Source organism: Mesoplodon densirostris, chromosome 15 (assembly GCF_025265405.1).
Source record: "Mesoplodon densirostris isolate mMesDen1 chromosome 15, mMesDen1 primary haplotype, whole genome shotgun sequence".
NCBI classification, from domain to species: Eukaryota; Metazoa; Chordata; class Mammalia; order Artiodactyla; family Ziphiidae; genus Mesoplodon; species Mesoplodon densirostris.
The window spans coordinates 74237931-74253183 of NC_082675.1; the positions used below are offsets into that span (position 1 = coordinate 74237931).

At 40.6% G+C, this 15253-nt stretch overlaps 1 protein-coding gene across 3 annotated transcripts in view; it reads left to right on the forward strand.

Annotated features, from left to right (window-relative positions):
- Nucleotides 1–15253, forward strand: part of NEDD4L (NEDD4 like E3 ubiquitin protein ligase) — a 358858-nt gene that overhangs the window by 194116 nt on the left and 149489 nt on the right. For all 3 annotated transcript variants that reach the window (XM_060118688.1, XM_060118689.1, XM_060118690.1), the window contains 3 exons: nt 4772–4853; nt 7643–7681; nt 10412–10465. In XM_060118688.1, coding sequence (XP_059974671.1) covers nt 4772–4853; nt 7643–7681; nt 10412–10465 — 175 coding nt within the window. The remainder of the gene's footprint in view (nt 1–4771; nt 4854–7642; nt 7682–10411; nt 10466–15253) is intronic.

The window sequence follows — 15253 nt, forward strand, 5'->3', positions numbered from 1 at the left end:
GAGTCTGAATTCTTCTGAGATTCAGAATATCCTAACCAAAAGGGATCACCCAGTCCACTGGCTTTAAACTTCATTTTTTTAAGTTATAGAACCCTGTCCAAAAATATTCTAACATGAACAACCCATATATAAAACAGATTAAGGTGGAAATGGTAGCCTGTAGTTATCCTGAGATAGTTACGCAGAACTAAGGCTCTGTCGAGTCTGCAGTTTGAAAACCACTGATTTAGTCCAACCACTTGTTTGTTTGTTTTTTGTTTTTTTGTTTTTCTTTTGCGGTACGTGGGCCTCTCACTGTTGTGGTCTCTCCCGTAGCGGAGCACAGGCTCCGGACGCGCAGGCTCAGTGGCCATGGCTCACGGGTCCAGCCGCTCTGCGGCATGTGGGATCTTCCCGGACCGGGGCACGAACCCATGTCCCCTGCATCGGCAGGCGGACTCTCAGCCACTGCGCCACCAGGGAAGCCCCAACCACTTGTTTTTCGAGATACAAAAATCGAGGTTCAGCCTGCTCAAGTGGCTTGTCCAAGGTCACACAGCTGGCTCTTTGGAGTGTTGAAAAGGAGATAAGATCTCAAAAGGTGTGACCTTCCTTAAAGGTAGACACTTAGCCCAAGAGTCTTGTTCCTCCACCAGACTTGGATAAGATAATCCGATAAAAATTAGGTCATAATAGCAGTTACGGCACAAAATGTTTTCCAGAATTTGGGGAACTCCTGCCCCTAGACATTTCTTCCAGCTAGGTCTCTTGGTGGTCAGCATAGTGTATTGCAGCAAGGCTGGATCCACGCCCTCAGAGGGTGGGATTCTGGAGCAAGCATGCTTGTGTTCCTTCCCATCTCCCCTGCCTCCTGTTTAACGTGGGACAAGCTGCTTGATTTCTGTCTCATTTTCTCATCTGAAAAACGTGCCAACTTCATCAGCTTGTGGTGAGGGTGGAATGAGATACTGCGTATAAACATTTGCCAGGTGCAGCATGGATGCTTGATGGCGGTTGGGTGCTGGGCTGGTAGCAGCGGTGACGGTCATGGTGGTGCTGGTTTCAGTTGTGCTAATAGTTGGGGTAGAACTGATTGCTGCTCAGGCTGCTCTGGCATCTTCCTGCTCATTTTCTGATGCTTGATGCCCTGTTTGATTCACAGCTTTCTGCTCCAGCCTTCCCCTTGGTGAAATGGGAAGATGTTGTCATCCTTACTCAGCTGAGCTAGGGCAGGCCATTCATGAGTGTCCTTTTTTTTTTTTAACTATCTTTTTTGTTTTGTTTTGTTTGTTTTGTGGTACGCGGGCCTCTCACTGTTGTGGCCTCTCCCATCGCGGAGCACAGGCTCCGGACGCGCAGGCTCAGCGGCCATGGCTCACGGGCCCGGCCGCTCCGCGGCATGTGGGATCCTCCCGGACCGGGGCACGAACCCGTGTCCCCTGCATTGGCAGGTGGACTCTCAACCACTGCGCCACCAGGGAAGCCCTAACTATCTTTTTAAACACATTTTATTTTTTATTAAAGTATAGCTGATTTACAACGTTGTGTTAATTACTGCTGTACAGCAAAGTGGCTCAGTTATATGTACCTATACATTCTTTTTCATGATGGTATGGTTTCTCACAGGATATTGACTATAGTTCCCTGTGCTGTACAGTAGGACCTTGTGTTTATCCATTCTATATATAATAGTTTGCATCTGCTAACCCCAGTCTCCCACTCCATCCCTCCCCACACCCCACCCCTTGGCAACCACCAGTCTCTTCTCTGTGCACCCGATTCTGTTTCATAGATAGGTTCATTTGTGTCTTATTTTAGATTCCACATATAAGTGATATCATATGGTATTTGTCTTTCTTTTTCTGACTGACTTCACTTAGTATGATAACCCCTAGTTGCATCCATGTTGCTGCAAATGGCATTATTTTGGGTTTTTTTTTAATGGCCAAGTAGTATTCCATTGTATATATGTACCACATCTTCTTTATCTATGAGTGTCCATTTTTGACCTTTGATCCTTTTTTGTTTAATCCTTTTTGTTGCCCACTCCTGGGAGTGTAGTCGGTGTTCTGTAAACATTTGTTGATGGGAGTGGTACTGCTGTACCCTTGGAAAGGGAGACAGATCTGGACAGCTGGCTCCCCTCCCCACTCCAGCCCCCCCACTCTTGAACTTACACCCTACCATCCTTTCACCAGCCCATCTCAAGCCCTGTGCTCCCGTCCCTTGAACTTGCTCCTACTGTCCTTTCACCAGCTCCCACCCTTGGCCTTTGGTTCTCTGTTCACCTTGAATTTTCTTCCAGGAAGTTTCCTGGTTAATCTTTCACATAGTCACCGTAGTACCTACTTCTGCCTGGATGAACACTCAAGACAGGCCCAGGCATGTCTGCCTTGTCACAGCTGGGGGACATTGCCCCAGCCTCAGAGACCCCACCCTCAACCCCCAACTGCATGTGTCACTCACTGTGAACTATTCAGGGAATATAAACTGAGGTCAGTAAATGATTAGAGGAAGAATGTGGATGTTCCATTAAAGTGAGTGTCTAGCTCTTTATTGCAGTTATATAATAGGCAGCAGTCGTGACAGCCAGGGGGCGTGAAAAGAAGCGATGGCAGTCAGCAGAGTTTTGTGTCTTCTCTGTAATGTGTGTGTGTGTGTGTGTGTGTGTGTGTACACGAGCGTGCATGCACCTCCATGGCGTACTGGGAGCCTATTGAGATAACAGATATCAGGCCGTGAGCTCTTTTTAGCAATAGCTTGGTGGCTGGAAATAGAAAATGGGTTTCTATAACTAGAAAATACTCTTTTCAAATACCATGTAGAACAGTGGTTCTCAGAGTGTGATTCCTGACTCAGGAGCACCAACATCACTGGGCGTTTATTTGAGATGCAAATTCTATGGTCCCACCCCAGACCTACTAGATCTTTTGGGGGTATTTGGGGTTGGGGCCCAGCAATCTGTGTTTTAACTACTCCCGCCCCCAGGCAGTTGTGATATGTTCAAGTCTGAGAACCACTGACCTAGAATTATACTCCTGATCAGACCCAGACCATGGCTCTGATTAGGAAGGCGTTCTTGGGGTCTTTAGACCTAGATTAGGTTCTGGTTCTTGGTTCATCTTTATTCTGAGGCTGAGGGTGTCCAAGTAAGGAGAAGTAGGTACATCTGGTTAGATGTTCTTTAGTGAAAGAGCATCTGTGGTTTATGGTTAAGTGACAAAAGGTTGACTAATACCTTCTTGTAAACCAGAATGTTAAAAATAAAAATATTTACTCAGAATATAACTGAGAAAATTCTAGTTTTTTGTGTGTGTTTATTTAAGGAGATGGGGTGTAGCTTCCACTGAGATGCATCTTACGGGTAATAAATACTACACATAGACACCAACAATATTTTTCACTGACTGTTTTTTTTTTTTTTTTTCTTTTTGCGGTACGCGGGCCTCTCACTGCTGTGGTCTCTCCCATTGTGGAGCACAGGCTCCGGACGCTCAGGCTCCGGATGCGCAGGCTCAGCGGCCATGGCTCACGGTCCCAGCCGCTCCGCGGCACGCGGGATCCTCCCAGACCGGGGCACGAACCCACGTCCCCTGCATCGGCAGGCGGACTCCCAACCACTGCGCCACCAGGGAAACCCTTCACTGACTTTTGATTTCTGTTTTTTGGATATCAAGTATAGTCCTGTTAGTACTAAACTTTTCATTTTATCACACCGTTCTCTTTCCTTAAGGGATTTCACGACATATTTGTTGAGCTATCTAATATACACCAATATAGTCTTTAGCATTTTATGATACTCTGTATAATCTTTAGAAATACCCTGGAAGTTGCAAAATAAGGGTTAATAGTTGTGGTATGTATAACTACTAAAGGATAACTCTCAAATTGGATAGAAATAAATCATCCACTATCGATAATTAGATGAGTGAAAATTTGGGGATTGAATACATGAAGGCCCTTCCTATGACTTTAAGGATCTCAAGTGTAAAACAGAAGAACCTGGATCCCAAATTCTTATAGTTTAACTAGATTTGAGCTATCCCAGTGTTAGCAACTCCGGAACGTGTGAGGAGTGGACTTACCAAGCTCTTAGTAGATAATTCACATTAAGTAATCCTTTCAATATACTTCTGGCTAAAAGTTTTCAGTTTCCCAAGGAAATGATAGGAACTCTGGAACTTGTAGTCAGGAAACCTGAAATTTAATCAAGACTTTACTAAAATCTGTAACTTTGAGCAACTCTGTTGACATACTGGGCTTTAATTTTTTGTGTGTATGTTTTTGTTTTAATCTATAAGATACATGTTGACTTAGATGAACAATGCCTTTTTATCTCTACTGAAAGAAAAATAATTTTTACCAACGTAATGAAAATCAGAATATAAATAAGATGCAAACTAAATTTTCTAGCTAGATTTTACTAGTCTGAACAAATTTTATATTCCTTTTAATAATTTTTCTTGTAATCTTTTCAGAATCTGATTGTGTTTAGAAAAAATACTATGGGAGATTAATTGTTTTGAATTAAGAATAGAGAAGATGATCTTTAAAATTAGAATACGAGTTTGATGTTAGTTTTGCTTTTAAATAAACATCCTTGGTTCTAGGTGATAGAAACTTTCCTCAGTATATTTACCTAGTTATAAGCATGTTGAAAATGTTACTGCTTAGTTTGTGAAATTTACACAAGCTGGTCATTAAGTGATATCTTCGCATTTTCAGTTAGGTTATGGCTACTTTCCTTTTTGTATTTTTAAAATCAAAAGTATAATCCTATTTTTTCTTACAGTGATCCATATGTGAAACTTTCATTGTACGTAGCAGATGAGAATAGAGAACTTGCTTTGGTACAGACAAAAACAATTAAAAAGGTAAGGTCCATCCTTAATTAAACATCTTTTAAGTCATAATTAAATCTCATTAAATTATGTCTTTGAGCTCTGTAGAAGTTTATATTTTAAGATGGCAATATTTGCATTTTAAGCATCTCTCAGTATGAAATCTATAAATTCAATTCAGACTGTTCAGTGTTAACCCAAGATACCAGTTTTGGCTTTTAGTTAAGTGACTATAAAAACAGTATTAAAATATGCATTATTACAAGTAGGAATTTTTTTTCCTGCAAAGAATAAAGCAAAACAAGGACTTGTTCTTGTTGGCTTGTTTATGAAAAGAAATTTAAAGCAATTTAAAATACATTTAATGAAATGGAGTGGCTTGTGGATTTGGTAGACACAAAGGGAATGGTTTAACTTAAAACAGGTATTACCAAAGGAAGCAAAATACTGCTTAGCTACACAAAAACAAATAAAAAATATTAACAGTAAAACTACACATTTGTGTGTGTGTATGTTTCACTTTTCTAAATTTTACACCCATGATTTCATTAAAGATTTGTTTCCATAATTATACCTTAATTCATCTGTCTCCATATTTTTATATACATCTATAAAATATACTAAAACATATATCCATAATTATATCTTAACTCATCTATCTCCATGTTTTTATATACATCTATAAAATATATTAGAACATAGATTTATATCCATAATTATATCTTAATTTATCTATCTCCATGTTTCTGTATATCTATCTATAAAATATATTAAAACATATATTTACTCCATATTTGGAGCATTTATTGAAGATGCATGTTTTCTATCAGAAGTACTGTTCTTATCTGTGCTTCAGTATTACTTACAGATTACTATTATTTTTCCCTCCCCACCTTTGCGGGGTAAACAGTCTTAACACTCTGTGTGATAAGCAGTTCCTGGAGAGCGTGACGGCTTTTAAAAAATGGCCATTCTCCTGCCGTTGTGCAGACGCCAGGGGTCTACGGCCAGGTCATTTTCTGTAAGGAAGACACCGCAGTCTAGCGTGCCTTCCACCTGGCATTCCGACTGGCACTGAAAATCAGTTTAGCGAACAGGAGCCGGTATTTTGATGAGTGGGGAGGATTCCTGTGAAGGACGGAGGCCATTGTTCCCTGTTGGGCGCTGCCGCTGGTTGAGTTTCCAGCGGGGCGGGAGGCCCGCCTTGCAGGGAAGGCAGTCGGGGACCTGATTGCCTGCCAGACGCGGAGGGAGCAGAGAAGCCACCAAAGCCACCAAAGCCGGCAGTCGGGCATCCTGAAATGTGTTTCCTTCCGAGGGGAGGTCCTCCTCCCTCCGCTCCACGGTAGAGGGTGTCGCTCCGCAGCCGGGGCTGCGCTGTCTGCCTCGCTCGGCAGCCAGCGTCCTGGTTAGTATTTCTGTGCTGCGCCCGGGTTTAAGAACTGTTTTCATCGTCCTCTCCTCGGGGCCGGGTGCCTGGTCCTTCATGCGTGTTGTGGTCTCACCTGTCCGTTTCCTTCCCTCACCTGTCCTTTGCCTCTCCCCCTCTGCATTTCCGTGAAGCTGGCCTCCGGACCGGCTGCAGCCCGTGGCGGACCTGGGCCTGCTCCCACCTCTCCCCCTTCCTCCTCCCAGCCCTCTCACTCGTTACCATCCCCGGCTCATTCACAGCTAGAAGTGTGAAACCCCTTTATTTAGGGTTAAACGCCCCGTGGAGTTGTGGGTGGGGAAATTGCTGATTTTTCTTTCTTTAATGCCAGTTCAATGTTGTACAAATTCAGTTTATTTTTTTATGGTGCTTTGTGTTGCTATTATTTTGCTGCTGCTTCCTGCACTAGTTTTTAAAGGAAATAGATTGATAAAGACAAATAGCATTCTAACTTTAAAATACTGTAGTTCTTGGTGAGGTGGTGATTTTTCAGTCTCAAATTTTTACATAGACTTTTTGAGAGAGGTGTTTATTTCAGAGTATGATGCATGTCCAAATGCACAAACACATGTGTAAATGTATTCTCCCATAGTATGTTTCATCTTAGTTTCAAAGGCTGTTTGGTAGTCCATCTTTTATCCAAGCTGAGGACAAAAGTATCTTTCCATGTCCTTGTGAGATGTATGTTTATATGGACTGATGTGGAGATGGATGGATGGATGGATGGATGGGTGTGGATGGATAGAGAGGAGGATGGATGGATGGGTGTGGATGGATAGAGAGGAGGATGGAAGGATAGGTGGATGAATATTTTTAAACCTGGTTATTTGGGGGAAAAGAGTTCACTTTTGGTTTATAACTGGCAGAGTTTTCTCATGTTATATAATCTGAGCATCAATATTGTTCTTTATAAAATGTCTTCAGATTTCAGTTTTTGTATAAATAGTGGACACTGTCACCCTTCTTCCACCTGCTTCATTGTTCTCCAAGAGATTTGTAGCAGGTTGAGGGAAATAAGCAAAGTTCATTTCCTTCTTGATAGAATAATCCTATCAGTGTTAATTTCTTGAAGAATATCTTTGTTTTCACGATGATGGCTCTTTGTAGGTCCCTGACGTTATTCCTTCTGGTTGATAGCATGAAATTTATGGTTTCTTACCTGTGAATCATCTGTTTCATAAATACATCCCATCCCCATCTAGTTTGATTGATAGAATAGTCTCAGATAATTGACTAAATGCTTCCTTTATTGCCATTTTGAAAATCTCTTAGCTGTTTTTTTAGTGGGGGGGGGGGAAGAAAAAGTTTAAGCAACTGTGTGGACTGCATTGTACTAGTAACTGTTAATGTTTCAAAGACTGTAAAATAAATTACAAGATGATTTCTCTTCCAGACGCTGAACCCAAAGTGGAATGAAGAATTTTATTTTAGAGTAAGTTTTTCTTTTTTGGGAGGGGTAATAATTGTTATTGATAACTAGATAGATATATTATCACAACAGACTCACATTGAGTGACATCTGTTAAATTTTTATTATGAAATTCCTTTTAAGAGGAGAAATGGTTGGGTAGCTTCCTAATGTGCCCCAAATTTTTAAAAACTGTGACTAGTGGTAACAAAATCTGGACTTGTTTCATTTTGGGATGTTTGAGGGAAACAAAAAGAAAGTCATCCAAATACCATATTTTAGCTTTTCTGTGCAAGTTTTTCTTTAAAAAAAAATAAGGTAAAATATAATTAAAACAAGAGCTTAATTTTTTCTATGAGACACGAACCCAGTAGAAGCAACATGATTAAAAAGAAGCCTAAAGGTTGCCAATCATGTTCCAATTAGGAAAGAAAATTTTTACAATTCAAAGATTCAGTGTGAGTGTATGTGTGTAATATAAAACTACTTCTGGAGTTTAAATATCACCAAATTAGGTAAATTTCCTCAACCTTTTATATTTAATATCCAGAAGAGCTATGTGTAGAAAGACTGAATTCTGTGAATTAATGGAGACTACTATTCAGTGAGTTTTTGCAGTTGCTTTGTTTTTTGTACTGAAATTTCGAAAATATTAAGCTGCTCAGGTATTTAATGGAAAAGAGGGTTTTTTTTCTCTTCAGGATGAATTAATTTTTATCATCTGTATAGTTGTGATATTAAAAACTACTCTACTTCCAGAAATGCTCTAAATAAGATCTTCTGATTCGTGTAGCTTCCCAAAGAACAATATTACCATTAGACTCGTTATAATTGGTCCTGATATCTTCCTTTCAATCACAATGGTGTCTTATGTGCTCCGAACTTAGATCGCTATATACGACATCTGTTTTCTATCATGTTCAGAGCTAAAATATGGCACTGATATTTTAATACTTGGTGAGATCCTATGTGTAGCCTCTACCAGATGTATTTTAAATTACTTCATGAAGGACTGAAAAAGTAATGGGGGCAGATAGATATTATTGGCCCGTAGCTAACTCTCAGATAGAGCTTTCCCGTAGCTAACTCTCAGATACAGCTTTCCACTTGTAATACTCCAAATTACTTAGACTTCTTTCAGTTTAACACCTTGGCCACATTTCTGTAAATTTTAATACATCCAAGGTTTTTTTCAACTTATATTAGCTCTAAACATATGTAAACTCGATTTGGGGGGGGGGCATTTAAAAAAAAATTTTGTTGTATTCATTGCACAAATCTTTATTGAGTGCTTACTGTATGCCAGCTTCTGCAACACCCTGTGGATGCACTGGGCAGCAGTACAACCCTTCACTGAGCTTTCAAACAGACACTAAGCCCCCTACCCACCTGCCTGCTCCGTCACTAGGCTAAGAGCAAGCCAAGGGGTCAGAAGCACAAGTCGTGTTCTCTGTACCAGCAAATGTTATTTCATTCCCTTCTCCCTCCCTCTACTTAGTGATGGTGGACCTGGGTCCTACCACTTACATCTTTTCCAACCCTGGAGAAGCCCCCCCCCAAGGACTTGCACTCCCCACAGGCTCCTCATCTCTCATTAGGAGAGAGGAATCCTCACTTGGTAAGGTTTTTTTCCAGGATTTACGTACAATGATAGAGATGAGAACACTTCCCACCATGTCCCACACGTGGTTGGTTCTTAACTAAATGATATTGAATACTTGAGTCTGAAGGATGATGTCTGCTATTTCAGTGAGGTTGGGGTAAAGAGACAGAAAGAAGCAAAAAGACATCGAAAGCCCAGTAGCTCTGACATTGACCCCACAGTTGCTGGAAGAGGGGCCATCTTTTATTTCTTTGTGTCTCTAATGGCTCGAACCATGGGCTCTGGAGACTCGCAGGCCAGACCTGGTGGGGCTCCTGGTTGCCCTGCATAACCAGCTCCTGGGCAAGTTACCTTCCCCTTCTGGGCTCAGCTCCTCATTTGTAAAACTGGGGTGACAGTTATACATCATAGGGCTGCTTTGAGAATAAATGAGATCATGTGTTTTTGATATTTAATAAAGGAGATAGTGCCTAAAAAGTACGCACACAATGGTAAAGAGCCGCTTTTTACTATTTTCTTCATTATTTTTTATCATTGCTTTTATTATTAGGCCTAAGAAATTTCCTCAGGTGTAGACCTTTGTGAGGATGTAGCCTTTGGTGTACAGGCACGAGGATGCCTTTTTAGGGGAGATTTAGCAACTGTTAAAAACTACTTAGGGGCTTCCCTGGTGGTGCAGTGGTTGAGAGTCCGCCTGCCGATGCAGGGGACACGGGTTCGTGCCCCGGTCTGGGAGGATCCCGCATGCCGCAGAGCGGCTGGGCCCGTGAGCCATGGCCGCTGGGCCTGCGCATCTGGAGCCTGTGCTCCGCAACGGGAGAGGCCACAACAGTGAGAGGCCCGCGTACCGCAAAAAAAAAAAAAAAAAAAAAAAACAAAAAAAAAAACTACTTAGAATTATCCTTTCTTACGTTAGAAAAGCAGCTTAAAATTAAGCGTTTTATTCTTCTGATATGTCTAAATATTAGGTGTAGAATAATAATAGAAATCAATAATAGAAAACTTGATTTAGTTGATGAAAGAGCGGGTTAATTGTTTATATTACACAGTTGATTTGGGTGTGTTATAAAGCATTCTATTCTTTCAGTCTCTTATTTCATTCCTTGAATTATTTCTGCCCATTTAAAAAATATTATTTCTGTCCCTCATAGGTAAACCCATCTAATCACAGACTCTTGTTTGAAGTATTTGATGAAAACAGACTGGTAAGTGGGTCCCAATTTTTAATTTTTGCTTCATTTTTTCAAAAACTGAATTTTTAGAGCAGCATCTTTTAAAAACCTGTATTTATGTTGTACTTCTGCCAGTATACATGTCCCTCAATAAGACCGTTTTTGTCCCATTACTAGTTTAATGTTCATAATTCAAACATTTTTATATGGGTAGGACACTTTATTTGTATATGTGTATGTTTTTATCGTAGTTAATATTTGTGAAAGTCACACTGGTGATTTATCAAACCATGTATGCTTATACTCTTCTGCTGGGGATACAAACGATAGGCAAATCTGTCGCCGCCATTACTCATGGAAATGAACCTTTCAGGGTTTTTATGTGTAAGCCAGACCATGTGATTGTGACATGTTCAATAATGAATCTCTCTGGGAAAACAAAAATCTAATTAACAGTATATAGCAAAAAGTGAATCTATATTTAGGAGGTAAAATTAAGCTGTTTTTTAAAAGTGGTACGTTCTCGAGGGAAATTCATAGATAGTAACTTCAAAGAACCAGAAATATGCCTGAGGCATAAAACTGGTACATGCATTTTATATAGATTGATAGGTAAGTAGGTATATATATGTATATGTATGTAACTGATACAACTTACATTTCATTTTAGAAATGGAGTTTCAGAAGCAAATCTGGCTTAAAGCACTTTGCCAGATTTAACTCCCTAGAATGTATACATCAAATACCTATGAGCCAAGTGTTCCAACTATGAAAATGAATATTATTATGATATGTATAACCTTTTAAGGTACTCTCAGAAGTGGTATTATAACTCAGTGGAGTCAGTTGTACTCAGATTTGCTTTCCCTGAAACTTATGTACAGTCGTCCCTCAGTATCCATGGGGGGATTGGTTCCAGGACCCCTGCAGATACCAAAATCCAAGGATGCTGAAGTCTCTAATATAAAATGGGGAAATATTTGCATGTAACCTGAACACATTCTCCTGTATACTTGAAATTTATATCTAGATTACTTATGATACCCAATACAATGTAAATGCTATGTAAATAGTTGCCTGTATGAGGCAAATTCAAGTTTTGCTTTTTGGAACTTGCTGGAATTTTTTTCCCCTGAATATTTTTGATTCGAGTTGGTTGAATCCATGAATGCAGAACCTGCAGATATGGAGGGTCCAACCGTATATTATTTGCTTAAAAGAAATGTTTTTATGGACCCTTCTTTCTTCATTTTATTTATTTATTTATTTATTTTTTGCTTTATAACAAATTTAATCAGTTATACATATACATATGTTCCCATATCCCCTCCCTTTTGCGTCTCCCTCCCACCCTCCCTATCCCACCCCTCCAGGCGGTCACACAGCACCGAGCTGATCTCCCTGTGCTATGCGGCTGTTTCCCGCTAGCTATCTACCTTACGTTTGGTAGTGTATATATGTCCATGCCGCTCTTTCACTTTGTCACAGCTTACCCTTCCCCCTCCCCATATCCTCAAGTCCATTCTCTAGTAGGTCTGTGTCTTTATTCCTGTCTTACCCCTATGTTCTTCATGACATTTTTTACCCTTAAATTCCATATATATGTGTCAGCATACAGTATTTGTCTTTCTCTTTCTGACTTACTTCACTCTGTATGACAGGCTCTTGGTCCATCCACCTCATTACAAATAGCTCAATTTCGTTTCTTTTTATGGCTGAGTAATATTCCATTGTATATATGTGCCACATCTTCTTTACCCATTCATCCAGTGATGGACTTAGGTTGTTTCCATCTCCGGGCTATTGTAAATAGGGCTGCTATGAACATTTTGGTACATGTCTCTTTTTGAATTATGGTTCTCTCAGGGTATATGCCCAGTAGCGGGATTGCTGGGTCATATGGTAGTTCTATTTGTAGTTTTTTAAGGAACCTCCATACCGTTCTCCATAGTGGCTGTACCAATTCACATTCCCACCATCAGTGCAAGAGTGTTCCCTTTTCTCCACACCCTCTCCAGCATTTATTGTTTCTAGATTTTTTGATGATGGCCATTCTGACTGGTGTGAGATGATATCTCATTGTAGTTTTGATTTGCATTTCTCTAATGAGTAAAGATGTTGAGCATCCTTTCATGTGTTTGTTGGCAGTCTGTATATCTTCTGTGGAGAAATGTCTGTTTAGGTCTTCTGCCCATTTTTGGATTGGGTTGTTTGTTTTTTTGTTATTGAGCTGCATGAGCTGCTTATAAATTTTGGAGATTAATCCTTTGTCAGTTGCTTCATTTGCAAATATTTTCTCCCATTCTGAGGGTTGTCTTTTGGTCTTGTTTATGGTTTCCTTTGCTGTGCAAAAGCTTTTAAGTTTCATTAGGTCCCATGTGTTTATTTTTGTCTTTATTTCCATTTCTCTAGGAGGTGGGTCAAAAAGGATCTTGCTGTGATTTATGTCATAGAGTGTTCTGCCTATGTTTTCCTCTAAGAGTTTGATAGTGTCTGGCCTTACATTTAGGTCTTTAATCCATTTTGAGCTTATTTTTGTGTATGGTGTTAGGGAGTGATCTAATCTCATACTTTTACATGTCCCTATCCAGTTTTCCCAGCACCACTTATTGAAGAGACTTGGACCCTTCTTTCTTCAGAATTCAACTGAAACTTACAAGTTTTTGAATAGCTTGAGTTTAATAGAATATTTGATCTGGAGGAGCCCTATAATGTTAACTCATTTAATTCTCTGTCCTTGCAAATGAAGAAAGAGAACGGAGGTCTAGAGCCCTTATGTAATTATGTAACTGCTGGTCTCCTAAGTCTCAGGCCAGTGGTGGTGAATAGCCAGGCCTTTAACCCTTAGGGAACTTGGGAGTATATTTGATCTCCTGTGCCTTGTGTTACTCTCCAAATTAGAAAGCCAACAGTTGCTGGCCCACCATCCTGATAGCTTTTCTATTAAAATATATGGATTCTCGGTGGTTGCATTGAACTGGACATTTTGTACCTTAGGTAATACTTAGTAGTACTGAGTAGCTAAAATCACTTTTGCTTTGTGTATGAAGTTGTTTTCTGTTAAATCGAATGAGAAATTCTGCTTGAGGGTGCAGTTCTTAGAACTCCATCTTTCATCCGGCAAACACTGAATTCAGCAATGTTTAGCAGAGTAACAGTAAGTCCCTGGAGACATAGATGCAGCCACAAGACTAATCCTTACTCTCTCATTTATTGAGTATAATAACACTTCAAGGTGAAGAACTGGACAACTTTGAGGGAAAATTGCCTCTTGTCAGATGGGTTTTAACTCATTATTTTTCTTCTATTAAAGGAAGTTCACTGTAAAAATTTTGTTTTCCAATATCTAAAAGAATGGCTGTTGTTGAGATGACCTTGCCATGAGCCCTAAACTATACTTCCAAGCCCAAAAGGGCTTTGAATGAATGCAGAGCTCTAAGAAATCCCATTTGGGGCCTCCCTGGTGGCGCAGTGGTTGAGAGTCCGCCTGCCGATGCAGGGGATACGGGTTCGTGCCCCGGTCTGGGAGGATCCCATATGCCGCGGAGCGGCTGGGCCCGTGAGCCATGGCCGCTGGGCCTGCGCATCTGGAGCCTGTGCTCCGCAACGGGAGAGGCCACAACAGTGAGAGGCCCACATAACGCAAAAAAAAAAAAAAAAAAAAAGGAGAAATCCCATTTGAATACAAACTTTATCTGAAAAATGGCGTTTTATGTACCTAGCTTTGCCCCAGGCCATCTGCAGTGTTGTTACTATGAAGTGAATGCTGCTGGCAGTGGTTTTTTCTTTGTTGGCTATTAACCCAGCTAAGACTATACGTGACCATAGTGGTGCTAGGCAGTTTTCGCATTAAACAAACTGGCTTCCATTTCTCTCATAGAGATCATTTTTGGCATTTAAAACACATGCCTTTAGAAAACAGATTTGGATGTATGTAAACACAGGTTAATCCTCCACACCCTGGACTCCAGAGCTGTTGACACAGTCATGCTTTGCGGATTTTCAAATAAACTTTTTGTCACCCTTTGCAGCTTGGTATTCCACCCCCCGCCCCCTATTTTTTACTCCCTCCTAAATAAACCTCTTTGTTAAATAACTGATGTTTCTGGATCATGGGAAAGAGTATGTTTAAAACACACAGAATATATTCCAAGTTAGCTGCAAATCCGATGACAGCTTTTTGAAACGTGAACTTTCACTTTTATTGCTTAGGCCCTTTTTGGACCTTCAAAAACAGCAGGATTCTATGTTTGTATCCCAACTGGGGTGATAATGTTGACTTCTTACCGGAAAACAGTCAACTCCAGGCAGCCTTTCTTCTGCATGGTATTTAAGTTAATTTATTACCGAAACCACATGCCCACCCTTCTTCAACTTTCCTTCCCCTTTTCTTCGGGGTGGGGGTAGGCGGTGGTGGTGGCGCGAGGGTGGTGGTTTTTTCTCTTGTCTGGCATAGGGGAGAGAATGTTTTCTCCAGCTGAGCTCCTTTCCTCTGGTACCGCCATGTCTGAGAATCATATTATGTATGAGATTGCGTCTCCCCCCCGCCACAATCTTTTAAATGAAAAATGTTGTAGTAGCCAGAGGTAGGCCTTAACTGGCAGTGTTGCAAGTTGTACCCCCCTCCATTTAGCTATTTTGTTACTTGTAGATCATGGTCTAATTATTTAGTGTTAAAGGGACACTCGTCCTGTGGGGTGTGTAATCGTATTTATAGTACATTTTACTAGTTTGCATTCCATCATGGTAGTGTGGTGACATCAGAAGTAACAGGGGAGCATAACATCCGATTGCTCGTGAAAGAGTCTTCCAGCGGCCACG